The sequence below is a fragment of the Camelus bactrianus genome, chromosome 27 (genome assembly GCF_048773025.1).
Source record: "Camelus bactrianus isolate YW-2024 breed Bactrian camel chromosome 27, ASM4877302v1, whole genome shotgun sequence".
NCBI classification, from domain to species: Eukaryota; Metazoa; Chordata; class Mammalia; order Artiodactyla; family Camelidae; genus Camelus; species Camelus bactrianus.
In genome coordinates, this window is record NC_133565.1 from 30587255 (window position 1) to 30607729 (window position 20475).

Sequence of the window (20475 nt, forward strand, 5' to 3'; positions counted from 1 at the left end):
TAGGGATGGAATCTTTAAAGGGCTGAAAGAAAAAAAAAAGAAAGAAAGAAAGAAACCCTGTCAACCCAGAATTCTAAACCAAATGAAAATATCTTTTGAAACATGAAGGTAAAAATGAACATGTGTTAAGGCAAAGAGAAGCTGACAGAATGCCTTGCCCTCCTGCTTTGTATTGCAAGACATGTTGAAGAAAATTCTTATATTTGGGGATCTTTTTGTTTTGTTTGTTTGTTCTTAATGGAGGTATTGGGAATTGAACCCAGGACCTCATGCTTGCAAGTCATGTGCTCTACCACTGAGCTATGCACCTCCCTCCTGAAGAAAATGCTTAAGGCAGAAGATGAACCAGATGAAAACTTGGGATCTATGTAAATAGATGAAGGCAAATATGTGGGTAAATATAAAAGACATCTTTTCCTTCTTTTACAATTTCTTTGAATGATACCTGACTGTTTAAAATAGTGCATCCCAGGGGTTATAACTCACACAGAAATTAGTTTAAGTATGAATGACAGCACAAAGGCTGGGAGGGGGATGGAAGTACACTGTTGGAAGATTTCTACATTTATATGTGAATTAGTACAATATTACATTTTAATGTTATTCGAAAGTAGACTGTGGTGAGTTAAAGACGTGTATTGTAAGCCACAGGGCAAGCATGAGAGGAGAACTAATAAGCCTGTGGATAGAATGGAAAACTCAAAAACAGAACAAAATAAAAACACAAAACTCCATCCAAAAGAAGCCAGGAAAGAGGAGAAAAGGATCAAAGAATGGATGGGACAAACAGGAAACAGCCAACTGGTAGTTTTATAGACAATTTTGTCAGACTGGATAAAAGGCAAGACCCAACTATATGCTGTTTATAAAAGACTTGCTTTAAATACAAGGACACAGGTTAAAAGTGAAACAATGCAGAAGTGTGGACCGTACAAACACTGATCGTTAGAAACCTGGAGTGGCTATATTAACTTAATACAAAGTTGCTTTGGAACAAGAACTGTGACCAGAGATAAAGAGGGACATTTCTTAATGATAAAGGGCTTAATTCATCCAGAGATCCAACAATCTAAATACGTATATATATAAAACAGAGCTTCAAAACACACGAAGCAAAAACTGGTTGATATGAAATGAGAAGTAGATAAATCCAGAATAATAATCAGAGATTTCATCACTCCCTTTCTCAGGATTTGTTAGAATAAGCAGACAGAAAATCAACAGGGAAATAGATGACAAACATTGGAACACCATCAATCAAGTTGGCATTATTAACATTTGTAGAAGATTCTCCCCAGCAACTGCAGAATGAACATTCTTTCAAGTATGCGTGGAACATTCACCAACATAGACTCTGCATAAATAGGATGCTTCAGGTAGCAAAGAGCCCCAGGTGATGAGAGAAAATCCTTCCTCTGGAGAAGAATTCCAGCTGATGAATTAGAAAACCAACATTTTGCCACGGCTCATGAAATAATTAATTCAGGTACAGACCATCAGTAGAGAAAGGTTGATGGGGAACATTGCAGTGGACGAGCCGGTGGCTGCCACAGGAATCCACCGACAAGCTCTGCATCACCACGAGAGGTCCCACCCAACATGCGCCTCTTCAGGCTGTGCAATGTGAAGCACACAGCGCCACCTATGGGGCATTCTTGCCAGTCAGTGTTTAACCTGAAACGTATCAAGCCTCGAGACCTAATAGGAAGGCGCAGAGGATACAGAAACAAGCTGACCCAGCTTCTGCAGCACGCTGATGGCAGGGGTTCTCACACTTGAGCCTGTCTTAGAATCACCAGGAGGCCTGTTAAACAGAGTGCTGGGCCCCACACCCTGAAGTTTGGAATCGGAGGTCTGGGTGGGTTCTGCAACCAAGTACCCAGGTAAGGCTGCTGATCTGGGACCACACTGGCCTATGGCATGGGAAACAAAAGGTGGGGGCTTTGTTCTGGATTAAAAGACTCTTAAGAGACACCACGAATTGCAACATATGGGCCTGGTTTAGATCCTGATTCAAACGAACCAACGGTAAAAAGACACTGCAGCTATCAGAGAATTATTTGACTTGTGTTAGAGGTGACAAAGTGACTGTGACTGTTAAAGAAAAATGTCACGTTTTAGAGGAGCACATTGAAATATTCAGGGGAGGAAATGATGTGATGTCAGAGATTTGCCTTCAAGTGTAAAACAAGGTAAACTGACAAAATGAGTGTGATGAAAAAACATGGATGATTATTGAATCTGGATGATCATCATATGAGGGTCCACTCTACTCTTCTATTTTTGTTTGCCTGGAAAGTTTCCTTACACAAATTTAAAGTAATTACCTAGGGTGGACATTTCTGATTCAGTAGGTCTGGGCCTCAGTTTCTTCAGTGGCAAAATGAGGCTGGGGGAGGGCATTTGGATCAGATCAACCATCTATATGCAGAGGGGGTTGTCCCCCTGAGGGACAGGGCAAAATCTGTTGGGGGGCTTTTTAAAGCTCTACTTCCTGGGGGATGTGGGGAATGTCCCTTGGATTTTCTGGGCCTCAGTTTTCAGACCTGGCAAATGGGTTGGTGGTCACTGCCCTGCTTGATCTATGTGTGTGTGTGGTGGGGGAGGGCTGCTGTTGAGGGTGATGGGGGACTCTGGCAGGGAGGGTAGAAAAGTCCTTTGTAAGCTGGAGACCTATGAGGACGCCCAGCCTCTGACCCCTGTGCTCGCTGCCTCTTTCCCCCAAACCTTGAGGATCTTTTCCAGCTGCTTCTGTGTGTCGACCACGATGATGTTGGCTCGAGAGTCATAGGCGATGTACTGGCAGGCCTTGGGGGAGCTGGTGGTATAGAGGCCGGTGACGATGCCACTACAGGAGACCCGGGAGGATTCGTGTGTGGGCAGGTGCAGCGGCCACCCCCTCGGCCCAGCCCCCTCCCTGACACACCCAAAGTGCCCGGGCCCAGAGAGCTCCTGTGACTGGGCAGGCAGAGCTCCCACACCTGCTCAGCACAGCCACCCCAGGCAGGGAAGGGCCAAAGGAGGGTCTGGAGAGGGCCCCGGGGAAGAGGTGGGGTGCTGGGGAAGGGGTGGGGGCCTCTCAAAAAAGATAACGGCCCTCTCTCCACTCTCTGCCCACCTCCAGCCCCCTGGAGACTCAGCCCCACCCTCAGCCACTCACCCTGCGAACACTGTGCCCACTGCCGAGAAGAACCACTCCGGGGAGTTGAAGCCGAGGATGGCCACGCTGTGGGCCCGCTCCAGTCCGAGCTCCAGGCCAAAGGCAGACAGGCCGGTCAGCCGGCAGGGAAGGGGCCTCTGGTTCTCACCAAGCCCCTCTTCTAGACCACGGGGGACCCTGCCAGCCCACCTCAGAGACCACCCTCCCAAGGTCCCTTGTCAGACAGTGCCCTGGGGATCAGACCTTCAACAGCCCTTGCTACCCTCCCAGGGCCTTCCTGGGGAGTCTGGCCCTCAGCCCAGTGCACCAGGCTTCCCAACCCACGTTGGACGGGATGACAGAGGAAAAGCTTGTAGCAAGTCCTGGCACATGGCAAGGGCCCAGTGAATATAAACCCTCAGCACCACGCCAGAACGTATCATTAGCTCAGTAAATGAGCTGGTTTTTCATTATCTTTTCTGAGGGCTTGCCCAGTGGGGCATCAGGAGGCCTGTGAAGGCCCAGAGCTGGGAGGCAGAACTAGGGAGAGCAGAGGCCGCACCTTAAAGGGGCTCCTCACCTTCAGGAAGCCCTTGGCGACTTTGCGGGACAGCAGGTAGTACTGGAAATAGGAGATACGCTCCCACATGCCCTGGCGCTTGTAGACCATAGCACTCAGGTTCCCGTACTTGTCCAGAGTCTTGCAGAACATCTGATGCACAGTGTAGGGAACCTCTGAGCAGCTGGGGTCTTTGCGCAGGCGGACCCGCCCATCGGTCCGAGTTGTCCATAGTATCTCCTCTGCAGGGTGGAGGAGACCACAGCTTGGGTCATGCCAGCCCAAGGTTGTCCCCAGGGAACCCCGGTCCTTCCCTGGGCAGAGCTCCCAGACCTCTGGTCCCTACAATGCCATGGGCACTGGGCCATGGGGGCTGGCAGACAAGCTCAGGACTGAGGTAGATGCAGGTTGCCTGGAGAGGGAGTCCCAACAGTCTTGAAGGATAGGCAAGGCTTTAGGGATGCAGCAAGGACGAGAGGGAATGGCTGGAGGGGAGGAGGAGGCCTGGGGGATGCCGTGGCCCCTAGACCTTTTCCTGCCTCTGTGACAGCTGGGGTTTGCCCCCAGTGGCTGGGCAGTTGGCAGTGGATTTGGGGCTGCCTCAGGGGAGCAGGACTGTCACATCCTCTGGGGTTTCCACCTTTCCTCTGCCTCCTGAGAATGGGTTGGGGACAGACCCAACTGGACAGAAGGTCAAAGCATCAAAAAGAGCAACCCTTCCAAGGGGCTGGAGGAGACTGAAAGCCGGCAGGCACTGATCACAAGCCTGGAAAGTTTCCCAGCCTCAGGAAATAATCAAACCATCTCTTTGCTCATTCCTGTCTAGTGCTAGGCCCCACGTGAATCCTTCACATAGGGATCTCATCTAGTCTGCACAACACGGATCTGGTAGCCCTGCTTTACAGGTGGGGCAGCTGCAGTTCCGAGAGGCTCAGCCATTTTCCCAAGGTCACACAGCGGGAAAGGGTACGTGCTGCCACTGCTCACACTTGCTACACTGTCCCGGCACCACCTAGCCTTTGAGGTTACTGTGGTGGGTGGAAGCAGAGATTTACCATTTAATATGTGAGATTTGGGGTGAGCTGTTTAATCTCTGAGTCTGTTTTCTCAGGGGAACGGTAAAGGGTTCAGTTCTCAGGCATGATATGAAGGTCCCAAAAAAAGGTGTATGTGAAAGAGCCTTGGCATATAGTTGGTGCTCAATAAATGCACCTCCTTTTCCCAAGTTGTCCAGAATGTTTGCAAAGGAGGTTTGGGTGGAAACCTTTTCCTTTGCTCTGGAAACTTTTGTCTACGAGGCTGCCTTTTGGGGCCAGGGCAGTCATCGTAAGAAGCTGGCCCATGGGCGGGGGAGTGGGGGCTGACTAGGACCACAGGGGTGCCCTGCACCTGCTGGCTTGGCCCAGGCTGAGGCGGGGAGGCCCCGCCTCCTTAAATGTCCATCTTGAGGCAGGACCAGGAGGGGGCCCTGTGATGGGCCCTTCCCCGAGGCAGGCAGACGGACTGGGTGAGCTTCTTCCCTGCCTCCAACACTCTAAGGTTTCATGTGGACCCCAAGGTTGGCAGAAAGAAGTAAAGGTCCTGGGGCTGGGACAAGAGAGCCCAGCTTTCCTCCTCTGGAGGCCAAGGATGAGGGACGAGGGGGCAGATCTAGTCTCCAACAGGAGAAGGGGTGTACAAGGCAAGGGAACAGCAGCCAAGGGAATGTGGGCTCGGGCAGAGAGTGGGCTACCCAGCGCTGGGCCTCGTGTGCCGACAGAGGCCAAGGCCACGCGGGCTGGCTCCCACCACCACCTCCCCAGACTGAGGCCCGCCACCAGCCACTGCCAGAGCCCTGCGCCCTTATGTGGAGGTGTGAGCTGGGGCCACCAAGGACCCCTCTCTGATCACCCCTCAGACTCCTTCAAGCCCCTTCCCCATATCCTGGGACTGCAGCCTGGCAGAGCCCAGTGACCAGCCTCTTTAGAGCCTCCCACCTCTGCACTTTGTGAAAGCTCATTCCCACGAGCAGAGACAGGGGGCAAAGACAGAGGCTGTGGAGCCAGGGCAACCTGGGCTCAAATTCAGCTCTGCCACTCCGCGCTGCACGGCCTGGGCAAGTTCTCCTCCTCCCAGCTCCATTCTAATCATCTTAAAGTGTGATGGGTTGGCGAGGCTGTGGAGAGACGGGAGCCCTCACATGGGTGGCAGCATTGAGATGGCGCAGCCATACTGGAAAATAGTTTGGCAGCTTTTTAAAAAGTTAAATATAAATCTATTGTACAACCCAGCAACGCCACTCTTTGGTAGACAGCCGAGAGAAATGAAAACACACGTCTCCACAAAGACTTCTATGTGAAAGTTCATAGCGGCGTGATTTCTAGTGGTCCAAAAGCAGGCACAGCCAGGTACCCATCAACTGATGACTGAAAGCTCCACGCGGCTCTCCCCACAATGGAATGCTGTTTGGCTCTAAAAAGGAACAAAGTGCTGATACAAGCAACAACATGGATGAACCTCAGAACCATGTTTGGTGAAAGAAGCCAGAAGCCCAGGACCACGTATTGTCTGATTCTGTTTGCACGAAATGTCCAGAAAAGGCAGAAATGAGCTAAAGCAGATTAGTGGTTGCCTGGGGCTGGGGGTGGAGGTGGGAATGGGGTGTGACCACAGACAGGCACTAAGGATCTTTAGGATGTGATGGGAATGACCTAAAATTGGACTGTAGTGATGTTTGTGCAACTGTAAATTTGCTAAAAATCATTGGGAAAGTGGGTTTTTTTTCCAATGAAAAAGTGAAAAGTTATTATGCTTAGAATGGGTACATTTGATGGCATATAGATTACACCTCAATAAAACTGCTTTCAAAATGGGAGGAACAGTGCTGGCCCCCCTCTCCCCTCAAACTGGTGCAAGGATTCGGTGAGGCTACCCAGCCAGTGTGCCCAGAGCCTGGCAGAGTCACCACTGCCCAGGACCTGGTAGCTCCTGCCCCTCCCCTGGCACAGATTACTCTTGTGCTTAGACCAGAAAAGGGAAATTTCTCCTGTGCGCATTTTTAGAGGCTCAGGCTCCACTGCAGTCACCTGTCCCCCCAGCATTGCCAAGAAAATCAGACGTAAGTCTTATGATCTGTTGTCAAATCTTCACTCAGCCAAGAGTTCTAACTTTAACCTATCATCTTTTAAGCTGTCATCTTTTTACAAAAAAACCTGAGAAAACAATACATACTTGTCCTAAGAAATAGAAAACGATTTAGAAGGACATGATATAAAAAGGGACAGGCCGTCCTCAGTCTGCCTGTCTAGGTGGCCACTGTTGACATTTGGTGTGTGTCTGTCATGCTTGTACAAATACAGGCACAAGGAGTTTGGTTTTATTTTGTTGCTGTTATTTTTTTATCCAAAGTTAAAAAAGAAAAAAAAGAATCACGTTACTGTTCTATTAATCAAGGGTGGCAAACCCAAAACACCCACAGGGGCCAGGTAGTTCTGTATCAGCATCATGATAAATGATGTGTAATAGTAAATCATGGATGAATGACGTGCCCCAGGACTTGCATGTGAAACACACAGGCACAGCCTTCATTCCCACAAAGAAATAGGCTCTCTCTCACTTGCCTTGAGACACATGGCTCTCGCAGGCCAACTTCTGTGTCTCTGTTTTGACAGAGACAAGGAACAGTGCAATATTTCACTAAGGAAAGCTATGCTACAGGGGCAACGATCACTGTGCCAACCCCGGCTTCTGTGTCAGGGAGGCAACGGGGAGTGGCTGGGACCATGGAGGTGGGCGAGTGCATGCCTCATCTAAAGAGGGCTCTGCGCTCTAGGATTTGGGCCCAGTAGGGATGGAAACTAAGAGTTCCCTGAAATCTGAGTGTTGATGTGTAATCACTTGATTTTTAAATGTTGACTCACACTTTAAAAAAGTAGTAGTGTACCAAATCAAACAGCCAATAGCCAAATCATCCGTCTTTATTTATTTTTTTGTTCTTGTTTTTTTTGGGGGGGAGTAATTAGGTTAGTTTATTAATTTTTTCATGGAGGTACTGGGGATTGAATCCTGGACCTCATGCATGCTGGGCATGCAATCTACCAATAAGCTATGCCCTCCTTCGCCAAATCATCTGTCTTTAACTTTTGTGACATTAACATGTCTCTCTCGTTGCATGTGCCTGTGTGTGTATGTGTGCATGTGGGGTGTGTGTGTGTGTGTGTGTGTGTGTGTGTATGTGGCTGAGTACTACTCCATTGTTTGGCCACATCATGATGTACACATCATAACCACTGCCCCACTGAAAGACACTCAGATGATTTCCAGCTTTCAGCCCTGTTCTAGGCTTTCCAAAGGATAGATTTCTAGAAGTGGGTTTACTTCATCCAAAGGAAAAAAGCCTCTAACATTTGGAGGGATATTTTGGACAGAGTTCTTCCTCCTGATTTCTTCTCTCCCACTCGCTACTCTGCCTTTTCCTGCCGTTAGATTCTCATCTCATGGTGTCTACCCTTCTGTATTCTGTCAACTCAAATCTTCTTGAAAGGAGGAAAGAAGGAATTGACAAGGGAAGGAAAGTCAGTTGGTCTGCGAGTTCAGTCTCCTCTAAGCCCAGCCGCCTTGTGACAGTGATGAGAGCCTGGCCCCCAGAGGACCCACGACCTTCGGGAAAGGTGACCAGGCAGTGTGGCTCCTGCCCGGCCCTTCCTCTCCACATTCTCTGCACAGGCTCAGCTGTCTGAGCCCCCAAACCAGCCAGAAGAGAAGTGGGCCACTTTGCTGGAAAGAGGCCCACCCTTGGTCCCCGCCTTCCTAGAGGCCCAACTGTCCTCCTTTCAGTGAGGGATTGAAAATAGTCACAGCTCCCATTCGCTGAGCCTCTCCTTGTGCAAGGGCGGCTGTGTGCTGTCTTGTTTTACGCCCACAGCCGTCCATGTTACAACCTAGCTAACCCTTTGAGACTCACAGAGGCTAAGTCGCTGCTGGCAAAGCTGGGATTCCAACTCAGTGTCTGACTCCCAACTCCACACGTCTCCAGGTGGCCACCTGGGGTCCCGGTGGAGTTCTAGGCCAACCCCAACATACACATCTCCTCTGGGAAAGGACTGTCATGCCTCCTGCCCAAGTCCTGTGCTGGGGCTCAGGCTCGGTGACCTTGGGCAGCCATGACACCTGGCCACTGCCTCTTCCCACATTCTAGAGGCTTCTGGAGCCACCTTTCTGAACCCAGACTTGACCTGTTGAAAAGCCTCCCACATCACCCATTGACCATAGGGTGATGACCCCACCATGGCCTCTAAGGAAGGCCCTCCCCAACCTCTGCCAACCTCAATACACAGCCTTCCTCACAGCCAGCCTGAGCTCTGCCCAGTTCCCCACCCCCCGCTGGTGCTTCTGCCCAGAACACCCTTCCCCGTCACACACCCACCTCTCCCGCACTTCACGTCCCAAGTGCTACCCCCTCATCAAAGACTTTAGCACCTGAGCCTCACTGCGGGCCGAGTCCTGGTTGGGGCTGCCTCTCCCACCAGGCTGGAGGCTCTCGAAGGCAGGTATGACTCCTCCCTGGGGCCTGAGCACAGAAGCCCGGCCCAGAGCAGAGGTCAGGGGGCCTTCGAGGAAGCACCAGTCAGCCTCTGTCCCATCCCAGTCCCAGGAGGCCTGGACTGAATGACTGGGTATCTAGGGGGCCTGGACCTTCCCCTCCCTCCTGCCCCCCAGGATGGCCTGAAGGTGATGCAGGACACATCACTGTCCAAGTACAGAGAGAGACGGGCCTACAGAGCAGGTGTCTGCCCAAGTAGGCCATGCCAGGCTGAACTTCCATCCTGCACACTGAGAGCCCCAGGCAGGGCCTGGCAAGACCTTGCCTCACTCAGCGTCCTTCTGGCCTGAGTCCAGCACAGCTCAGTGGCCTTGGCCTCTGGTGCCAGCGGCTGAGCCAAACCTCAGGCTTAGGAACCGACAGCAGGGAAGGCAGAGGAGCCTCCCTGCCGCAGCACCTCGTCTTCGCCTTCTCACCTCCATGTATTCCCGCCTCTGGCTCCTTACTACGCGGCTCCCTCTCTCACCCTTATCTCTGCCGGAAGGGAAATCTCTGGACAGTGACTGAGAAGAGCCAGTCTTAGCTATCAGTGGGGTGGGCAGAGCAGAGGGGTCCCTTGTCCACGAAGCACTGAGTCTTGGAGGTTAGCTCTGCTCCCCCTCCCCGCCCTCTCTTACGCTGCCCCAGCTGGTCTTGGCCTGACCCTGGCCTGTGTCTTATCAATCACCCATTATGCTGGGATGGCTGGGCAGCCAGGGAGCTGTGTTCTCTGGGGCTCTGGAATAAAGGCATCTAAACAGCAGAGGAAGTCACTCTCAATTAGCTGGAAAAGGGAAAAACCGGAGAGCAGAGAGGAGAAGCCTAGGGTGCTTTCTGTGATCTGTGGGAACAGCTTCAGAACGAAGCTTATTATGCAGACGGAGGGAGACACTGGTTCTGGGCAAAGTCGTCCTCAGGCCTGCGACGGAGCCCTCTTCTTTGGGGCACAGCCCCTGCTGCAAAGCCCAGTACAGTCAGTCGTCCCTGCGAAAGGACGAGTTCTAGGAGGGTCCCTCTTCATACAAGGGTCCTTGGAACCTGCTCAGCCCCATGCCAGGCACTCTGGGGGTGTCTAAGGGGCCTCAGGACACGATGAAGGGCAGGGACAAGGCCTGCCTGGGCCAGAACAGTTTGTCCAGCCCGTGGCGCACCTGGGATTTGATAGAACTAGGCAGGAAACTTTTCCTACTCTGCTTTTTTTTTTTTTTTTTTTTTTTTTTTTTTTTTTTTTTACTGGTGGGGCTGGGATTACCACCTGTTCCCATATCTCAGATGAGGACCCCCCCAACACTAACTTCATCTGACTTCTGGGAAGCCCTTCCTACCTTCCCCGACCCCCACTCCTGCCAGACACTGAAATGACATTGGTTCCTCTGACTCCCAGTGTTCCAAGGGCCTATCCTCACCCTCTAGCTGCAGGCTCTGAGATCCCGGAGGACAAGGGTCATATCCATCTCCTTCTAGTCGAAGCACCACGCATGCCCTTGAAACATTTGGAAGGGTAGGAGCGTGGGACAGAAGGAGGCCTGGTGCCTCCTTGGGCTGGAGAGCAAGCAGCGCTCAGTTCCCAGCCTCCTGACCTCCAGCTCAAAGCGTCCCATTGGGTGTGAGAATTTCCCAGGGAAAGTGGGTGTGGGGACCTGGCCCAGCCAGCACCTCCTCCAGCCCCATCCCTGGCAGCCACTCTCCCTGGATCCCCTCCCTTTCCTTGTGGTCTCGATGTTGCCTTACTCCAGTTGGGGTTCACGCTCAACTAAGAAAGGGCTAGAAAGAAATGCATCTCCAAGCCCAGCACAAGGCTGCCTTTATGTGGAGATCAGATCCCGGCAGCTCTGTGGCCTGACTCAGCAGGGCTGCCTCCTGAGAGAGCAGCCATCTGGGAGCTTAAAGTGCTTGAGGACCAGCTTCTTGAGAACTCAGGGAGACCCAGGTGAACCCTAATTCCTGAAGGCAAGTCTCTAAGAGCTCCCCGGATGGGCTGCAGATCAGCAGTTAGAAGGCAGGGGCTGGCCAGGGCTGGAAGAGAGAGGACTATACCTACATGCTATCTAGGTCCCAGAGAGGCAGTGTGGCCAGTTAAGAGTCCCACATCTTACAAGCTGTGTGACTCTGAGAAAGTCACTGAACCTCTCTGGGCTCAGCTTCCTTCAACGAATGAGAATGAGAAAAGTGCCTACCCTACTGCTGCTATGAAGATAAAAGGAAGGAATGCAAGTCAGTCCATTAGCACAGAGCCTGGCATATGGTGAATGTTCAGTGATAGTTGCTCTTTTTAAGGGGGCAGCTGTGCAGGGAAGGATTTAACCCCTTTCATATATCGCCAAATCGCCCCTCCCCAACAGGCTTTGATACAGATAGTCACCTTTCCTCAATTTTATGGAAAGTGCCTTGTGAAACAGCAGCTTCAAGGCCCCTCCCATACAGCCTGGAGCTTGGGTTCTTGTGGCAGCTGGGGAATTATGGAAATAAGCCCCTGTGCCAGGCTGGCACAGAGTGGGCACTCAGGCCACGCTGAAGCTGGATCTTACAGCAGCTGCATCCCAGAGCCTCTCCCTCCACTCTCAGGACACTGGAGGCTGCTTGAGGTGGGGCTGGGCAGAGTGTGACCCACTAGCCAGGCTTGTGGGAGCCAGTGAGGCCTGCTTGGCACTGTCCAGGGCAGTGCCTGGGGTCCCTTGTGGCATCTGCTCTGGGTGTTTACTGACAGCGATGGTGCCAAGAAGTACCCTCGGCCCCTCCCAGACTGTCCTTTTATCCTGATCACTCTTTCTAGATGTTAAACTCCCAAGGGCAGACCGCTCCACTCAGGTCTAAGCCCAGAGGGATCTTAAAAGTCTGAGGCCAGCTAGAGGCCCTCCTCTTCCAGGAAGCCCACCCTGATCACGCAGCTCCCTGGTCGCAGGCCTTCTTCCCTCAGCCTCCGTGTGCCCTTCCCTCAGAGCCTGTCTGCACTCAGACTGCGAGTTCATTGAGGGCAGAAAAGAAGCCTGTCCATCTCACTGTCCCCAGCAGCCCCAACTCTGCACATAGGCTGGAGAGTCCAGGTGAAGCCCCAGCCCCAGCCTGGCTGTGCCCACCAGCTTCCCGAAATCCTGGTAAACCAGAAGGGCCTTGCTGCCTCCCTACGTTTGCTTACCATTCCCCACCCCTCCATTAAAGCCAGTGTCCACCCCCCCCCCATCCCGTGCCCCTGGCCTGGCCCATGGCCGCCAGCCTTCTCTGATGGGACCCTCCATGGGATTCCCTACCCGCGTGTTTGAAACCTGCCTACTCTCTGTGCCGCACTGCCGTAGGGCTGCCAGATGCCTATTCAGGTTAAGCAATGAGGCCCACAGGGCTGGAGACTAATTGTTCCTCCTCAGAAACACTCTGGACACCGACCGCTCCAGAGGACACCGAACTTGCCCACGCTGGCTCCCTTCCTGCCCCTGAGTCACAAAACATCAATGCCATCACCCACAGCTGGGACTTGTGACCTCCAGGTCCTCGCTGTGCACAATGTCTGGGTGCTGACAGCTGCTCTTTGAGCACTGCGGAGAAGGAACCAGCCAGTCTGAGGAAGGTGAGCCTGAGCAAGTGGGTGGGACCCGCCAGAGGTGTCACGGCAACACAGCACACCTGTGAGGCGCCCTGCTCCCAGGGAAGCACGTGAGAGGCTGCCTGGGCCCAGCTGGCCCCCTTCCTGGCTGGCTTGGTGCCTTTCTAACCCTTCTCCTTAGAAACCAGTAGATCCTCTCCTTGGTCCAGGTCCCTTTATCTCTGAGCAGGGGCAGAGAGGCAGAGTCCACTCTAGGAAAGTGCACCCCAGCACCTTAGGCCCGATCCCTGCCAGGGCCACCCCGAGTTACCCAGCCCGGGAGAGAGGCAGCTTGTCTGGCAGCAATGGTGAGCCCCACCCCACGGGGTGAGGGGACGGGCATTCGGTCTCCAACGAGCCAGGCAGCCTGGGAAGCAGGGCACCCAGAGCCCTGGTCGGGTGTCTCCCCGAGTTACGCCTCTTTATGCCTCAGCTTCCTCTTGGACAATGGGCGTAGTGACCTTTGCCCTGCCTCCTGCCACTCAGGGCATGCTTGTGACGGAGCAGAGAGGTCCTGAGTCTGCTCCTGCCCTCATGCCAGGCCTGTCTGCCAACCAGGAAACCAAGTCAGAAGAAACTCTGAAGGAAGGGGCCTCAGGACAAAGGCCCCAGCCTCTCCTCCTTCCTCCTGTCCCCACGTCCGCCCTCATTTCTGTCCCACCAGGGACCCTTGGAACTGGCCTCCCTGGCTGGTCCCACTTCAAACGCTGCCACCCACTCCCCAAATCCGTAATCCCTGTCTAGTTACGAGGAGGACACGAGGAGGCACACCCAAATCAAAGAACATACAACCAGCTCAAACACTACCACCCGCGGTCAGCGTGCCATCTCTGCCACCAGCCCCCACCCACACACCCGAGGGAGTTGGGGGGTGGTCTCAACATCACCGCCTGGCCTCTCTGAGGAGCTGCAGCTGGGAAACTTCACAACCAGGACAACCAGCACCTCAGAGGAAGCTCTTCATCCCTGAGAAGTGACACAGATCAGCGACCAGACGGCTACAATGTACCTTCCCAAGGACAGCACAGAACACGGGAGGCAGCGATCCTCTGTGCCCGGCACCTATGGCTTCCACTTTTTTTTTTTTTAACTTCAGTCGTTGCTACAGTATTGTTGTACAGCCAATGATAATCAACCACAACTATGTTATTATTATTGTTCTGATGACTCTTCAGGGTAAATAACTCTGCTTCCCTTAAGGTGCAATTTATCTGGGGCTGAGTATCATTAGAAGAGCATGTGACCTCCTAAGCCTTTAAAATGAACTCTGCCTGCCTCCTAGCCCAGTTAACCCGCTTGTAAACTCCAAGGCCTTGCTTATCTAGGCCTCCTGTCCCTTAGCAACCCTGGGCAGAATCCCTCGTACCCACAGCCTGGCCCTGGATGAGGCCCCAAGGTCTCCCTATCTTTGACCTCTTTCCTTTGCAAACTTCCTGAAGAAGAAATCTTCCTCCCACTACCTTCCATCACCCTTGGCCTGATAGCAGCAATGAGAGAAGAGGTGTGGTGGGGTCCCTGGGCGCATGGAGATTTCTACCCTCCCCGTCCCAAAGTTCTGCTCTGTGTGTCCCGGGCTTGTGTCAGCCTGGACTTGCAGTGTCCCCTCAACCGCCTCAAGCACACCCAGCACAGCTCAGTGCTCCGTTCAAGCCCTGCCCCACCCCGTCCTGCCTGGCAGTCTCCGGCTGGCTCACCTGGAGAATCCAGCTGGGGATCCTTCACCTTCTCTGGGGACAAGAGCTTGAGAGCACGGCTTAGGGGCTCTTTGGAGCGTGTCTGCCCGTCAGTCAGGAAGCTGGCAGCGGAGGGGGAAAACAATTGTCAGAACATGGTAGACTGACCTGGGCTCCCCATGCTGGCCCGGAACCCTGGGGGTGACCCTGACATCTCTGCCTCCCTCTCAGGGCAGGGTGTGGGATACCCAGGGGGAAGACCTCAGTAGTTGCAGGAGCTAAACTCACCCCTACCCCAGCCTCTCCTTGCAGGTTCTAAAGGCTCAGTAGAAAGAAAAAGCAAGTCCTGCTCTGCTGTAATTTGCTGTGTGACTCTGGGCAAGTGCATGCCTCTCTCTGGGCTCAGTGTCCTCCTCTGGACAAGGAAAGGCTTGGGGTCTGGCATGGGAGGATTCTGAGCACCACTCCAGCAGCATGCAGGCTCTAAGGGTTGGGAAGTGCCCCCACCCCCTCACTCCCCACACCTACCAGCCCTTAGGTACTGAGAATGGCTGTGCTTAGAAACTCAGAGTGGAGGTCATTCCTACGGCTCTTAAGGGTCCTAGGCAGTCCCCAAGTGAGGACCTCTCCTCTTCAGTGGTACCTGTGAGTGTGTCCTGTATCTATTTCCCCGTGGAGAGAACAGGCATGGGACCAGGGAGACCCAGGACTCATGTCATCTGCCTGCACCCCTGGCTCAGACCCCCTTGTCTCCTAGGCACGGTGGCCCTGGACAATGAATCTCCTCCTCTGGCCAACCCAGTCCAAGGGGTTATTAGGCCTCCATTATTAACTCAGCCTCACTGCTCCTCGGCATGATTCCTCCTCAGGACTCAACTGGCCAGACCTCAACTTCCCGGGTGGATGAGCAGATGGAGTGCAGTATGCACATCAGGACCGAGCAGCCTTACTCAACTCCAGGGACACATTTCAGTCATAGGCTCTATAAACAGAGCCTACTGGAGTTGTGCATTGTGCAGCCTGCGCAGCTGGTCATGGCAGCCCTGAGAGCAGGACCCTGGCTCCAGGGAGTCCCGCCTGTCTGTCAGGGTGGGGCTGGTCCCACCCCTGCCCAGTTCCTAGGCAGCTGCCTCAGTTACCTGCTTTTCACATTCCGCCTTGTTCCTTGCTGGTTCCGCAGGTTCAAACTAAGTTTGCGAGCGCACCCAGGCCCACCTGGCGGCAGTCTGTTTAAGAAACTGGGATAGGTTTTAAAGCAAAAGAGATCAGGAGGTTATGAAGGGAGGGAGAGGGGGAAAAGAGGGATGAGCGGGGTGCTGGCTGGTCCCCTTCTTGGGAACTTTGTGAACAAGGCCTGGCCACAGGGCTGGAGCAAGCCCCTCTGTTGCTATGGTGACCTGCTCTGGGGAGCTGACAGAAGGACAGAAAAATGACAAAGCATGCTTCTGGGGTGAGGCCTGCTGTGCTAGGCAGAGGGAAACACAGGGTTCCAAACACCGTGGAACTTGTCCTGCTAACTTTGGATCATTGGTTATTGCCACTGCTCTCTTGAGTCATTGAGTAAAAGCTGCCTCCACTTTGGGACAAAGAAGACTGCCATGTTACCAATGGCCCCTGAACTCTGGGCTCAGACAATTACAGGGCAAACAAGAGGACACGCACACAACTAGGCTGAGGGTCCCACGCGGTGAGCATCCGGGGGAGGACTGTGAACTTGGTGTAATGTCCATGCTCTGTCTTGGCCCCTGTCCTCAAAAGACGGGGTGGCCCGCAGGTTCAACCCAGGACTTACAGCTGATCAGCCTTTGAAATCACCAGCTGGGCAGCCACCCCCGAATTAGCCGAGGCCATCCTTGGTTGTACACTCCCACCATCTTCACTGCTTCCTCACAAACAAGCCTGTTTTTAAATCCTCACCATCATAAGGTAGGGGCCGCATTTCTGCCACCTAATAAAATTGGCATAAACTGGTTCTGGCTTTAAAACAGCTAAACAAAGACTAAATGAAAAGATGACTCAGGAAGCCAAGGGCCAAGCGTGCTCATCGTGATCAGAACCTTCTGTTTATGGGGAGGAGAAGCTGTTGGAAGCAATTCCCCGTGGGGGCGTTTTCCCAAGCATCTGGCACCCACTGCAGTAGCAAGTCTCTTGTGGCTGGGACATTGGGTGTGTCCACTCCCCTGTTCTGTCCTTTCCCTCCTTCAGCGAGAGGATGGATTCCTGACCCTTGTAGATGGCCCACAGAGGGTCTTATCCAACCTTCTATGCCCTGTGCCTGCCAAATATTGGATGCCTGATTAAGAGAATGCCATAACCTAATTTTCCAAAAGAGTGAAGTGTGCTCTTTCCCTTGCTAGAACTTTTGAGATTTAGTCCTTTTAGGGGGATGGCCCCCATGCCCATCATCTGAAACAGAATTCACTGGACCTCCCTATAACTTTTTCCTGCTCACTCAGGGTCACACTAGTAACAGACTCTACTGGCCGGGCTTGTAACACAAAAGGGAGCCAGCGTGCATCATGTCGAGGGCCGCCTGTCCCGTCCCAGTGTGGCCACTGCCTCATACATCATTGCTCCTGGTAGTGGTTGGTTTTAGCTTTCAATTCTCACCTGCGTTACTAGCCGTTCCTTCTTGCTGCTGCCACTGTGCTGGCCTCCAGCAACTCATCTCCCTCCTACTTCACAGGATTTTTTGGTAGCAGGTTAAGAAATAAGATAATCAAGCTAGACAACCAAGCGTGTTAGAATTGTCGATAAAAATCAGAGGAGACGGCTTCCAAGGTGGAATTTATAACGATTTCCTCAAAGAAAAGCACCTGAGATCTGGGTGAGAAATCCCTTCTGTTCTTACTCCTCAAAAGCACTTTGGGCCCCTTCTGATTCTTGCTGCTTTTCCAGAAGGCACAAAGGGTTTGTAAATGACCTCAGCAGGTGAGGTGCAACTCCTGTCCTGAACACAGTGAGCCTGTCCAAAGTGATTAAAACAGTATCCCCGTCATTCTGGAATTTTAGCCTCCTCCTGGAACCAGCAGTCTGGAAGCTGGCTCAGAGCCCATGGCAGAAGTTCCTAAGCAGCAGAATGACAGTAATGCTGGGAGACTGGCCCTCGGAGGCTGACTTGCCTCTGTCTGCTTTCCTCAACTCCAAGGAGGAAGATTGGAAAGGATCCCTTGATGAGGACAGTGTCTGCTCTCACCCCCAGCTCATACACACACACACACACACACGCGCGCGCGTGCTATAAACAACAAACTTCTTCAGCACCTGACCAGCAGCATGGGGAGCAAGGAGATACCTGAAGGGCATGTATGAGTGAATATATTGTGAGGTGTGTAGGGTGCAGGCAGAGGAGTCTGGGAGAGCCTGCACGCCCCCTTTCTCTTAACTGTCTCTCCTTCCACTTCTCATCTTGCCAGAGGAGCTGATGGGAGCCTTTGGAAGACAGAGCCTGCCAAAAGCCTCCTTCAGCTCCTCCTTCAGGAAGTCCTTCTGGATTATCCCCAAACACCCTCTCACCCTTTGTGGCCCTCAGACACTCAGGTTTGGGCTTTGATGGTAGCCTGGGAAGATTTCTTGAAAGCAGGGGTCACACCTGATTCAACTCTGTCCTCTGGCCCTGAGTACTGGCTAGCAGACAGTTGGAGCTCAGTAAATGTTGACTGGATCTAATTCTTCTCAAGTTGTCACTGTGTGTGATGCATAAGTTAAGCGGGAGACTTTGTTTTTCATGTGAACCCCTCATGGATGGGGATAAAACTCCTATTTATTTCTGTTGAACTTTCTTCCCATTCAGCCCTCAGCAGCCAGGCCACTGAATGCAGTAGGTGCTCAATAAATATTTTCTTTGTAAAACAACTAGACTTCAATAAAAATAAATGCCTCCCTGAAACAGTAGCATATCAAGATTCACCAGAGTTGGCCTGCCTGGTTCAACTTACTTTACTAGCTGTGTTACCGTGGACAAGCCACTGTACCTCTCTGAGCCTCAGTTTTCTGCCTAAATCCTATGGATGTTATGAGGATAAGATGATATATATAAAGTGCTTAGTACATAGTCCGCTCTCATCACTGTTACTGGTGGACTGTCATGGAGCTTTTGGAGAATAAGCAGAAGAAAATTCTCTGATGAGATTAGGAGGGTGACTAAGCAGGGTGACAAGTCCCAGTCCCAAGTGTGGGGGTCCAGGTGCTCTGCCAAGCCCAGGTACTCTCCCTGCGAGGCAGCGTGGGGGCCAGGAGGTGGGAGGAGTGTGGGATCCTGGTTCCTTACACGGTCCTCAGGATGGAGCTGGCAGACCTGAGCAGAAGCAACTCCAGCATGGTCCTTGAGGGGCAGCCACACCCCACGAGCTCGCCTGGGAGAGAATGAGAACCTCAGACAGCGTGTCCCAATGTCCCCTGGTGGAGCGGCATCCGCCCCAGAGATGCCCAGTGCCACCAATCTGCCCTGCAACAGAGACACAGCGTGAGTCACACCTGGCTGGGCGTGAGGGCAGCTTCCATCCTTCCTGGGCATGACTCACAGCTCCTGGCCTGGGTACCTGTAATTTACTGCCTCCTAAGCCCACACGCTCTGATCGCATCAAGAACAACACGGCCTCGCAGGAGGTGGCTGCCTGTGGGCTCCGGGCTCTCTAGTCTCCAGGGCCAATCGATTATCAGGATGAGCAAATAAGTCAGATTCCTTTGCAAAGACTCCTGATCTTTACTGATAACCCTCCCTGTTACTTGTTCTGGTTCTCCCCTCTCTCTGCCCTGGGGGAAAGGGAGAACTCTTCTACACACTGTAGGTCATTTTCAGTGGAAGGAATTGCCCCAATACATCCCCAAATCTGAAACCTCCAAGCAGGGAGAAGAGCAGTGCCTCCTCCACACCCCACGGTCCTGGCTGCATGGGCTGGTCCCTCTGTGCAGCCTGGGACTCTTAACAGCAGTGAACTGGTCTACAGCGCTGCTCGCTCACTGGCCTTCCCACTCCCCTGCACGGCCGACCCCCACCCCTTACTGCTCACCTCAAACATCAGGCCCCTGGCATCTCTCTCGAGGTTCCTGACTCCCAGCCCAGAGAACCCCACTGAGGACTTACAGTGGAGGGCGTGCCTGGGACGTCCGGCTGCCACGGGGCGCTCACCTTCCTTCTTGGGCCTGGCAGGCACAGGACTCAACATCCCCTGAGCTCCTTCAACTCAGGTGTTGTGAGTGTGGGAGCCAGTGCTGCTGGTCCCCTGGTTCCAGGTGATGAGGCAGTGGGGCCGGGCATGAGTGGGGGCCCGCCCCAGCCTGCCCTAGGGCTGTGGGTGAGGTGTGGCTCCAGATACCTCTGACCCAGCTGGCACAGGGCCCAGCTGCCCACCTGCAAAACTTACACAGAGAGGCAGGAGCTGCCAAAGCAGGTAGGAGAGTGTGTGTTAGCTTGTCACAGCTGCAGGAAGACACTATTTCTGTCACCTGGGCCTCCACCTGAAGACAGCCCTTGGCCTGAGGAGCTGGGCAGGAAGCTTGACTGGGTTTTTTGGCCTTTTTTTTTTTCATTTTTCTTTACTAAACGCACACACTGTGCCAAGCATTCATGCGCCTTGACCCTCCGCGTCCTGCCAACAGCCTACCGTGGGTTTTAGTAATTATCCTATTTTGCAGGTGTGGTGACAGAGGCCCAGAGGACCTTTAGACTAGCTCAGTGTCACAAGGCCAGCTAGGGGCGGAGACGGCATCTGAAACCCAGGCTTCCACGACTTGCTCTGCAACCAGGGCACCACATAAGCTAGATCTAACCATTATTTGCACCGTAAAACTCAGCCCACTGCTCCATCTCCTGTTGCCTCTGGAAAGCCCTCATCCATGGTAACTATCCCTGTGCGTTGGCCTTTTGTCCTCTAATAACCCTTCTACTTCCTCCTCATTCCAGAGATTCACCTGCATCCTCTAAAACCTGGGCCCTGCTCTCTGGAAACACCACTCCCAACCACT

General features: G+C 53.0%; 1 protein-coding gene and 1 non-coding gene across 2 annotated transcripts in view; both read right to left on the minus strand.

The window, feature by feature from the left end:
* The window catches only part of ACSBG1 (acyl-CoA synthetase bubblegum family member 1), a 28292-nt gene extending 8423 nt beyond the window's left edge, over nucleotides 1-19869 (minus strand). Inside the window, exons 1-7 of the mRNA XM_045516803.2 lie at nucleotides 19595-19869; nucleotides 18779-18863; nucleotides 15648-15746; nucleotides 14530-14630; nucleotides 3720-3940; nucleotides 3161-3249; nucleotides 2728-2848 (exon numbers count right to left, since the gene is read on the minus strand). Coding sequence (XP_045372759.1) covers nucleotides 2728-2848; nucleotides 3161-3249; nucleotides 3720-3940; nucleotides 14530-14630; nucleotides 15648-15746; nucleotides 18779-18863; nucleotides 19595-19676 — 798 coding nt within the window. The 5' untranslated portion in view covers nucleotides 19677-19869. The remainder of the gene's footprint in view (nucleotides 1-2727; nucleotides 2849-3160; nucleotides 3250-3719; nucleotides 3941-14529; nucleotides 14631-15647; nucleotides 15747-18778; nucleotides 18864-19594) is intronic.
* On the minus strand, nucleotides 239-312 carry TRNAA-UGC (transfer RNA alanine (anticodon UGC)). Its single transcript has one exon. It is a non-coding gene; the product is annotated as a tRNA-Ala (tRNA).
* Nucleotides 19870-20475: the final 606 nt, after the last annotated feature.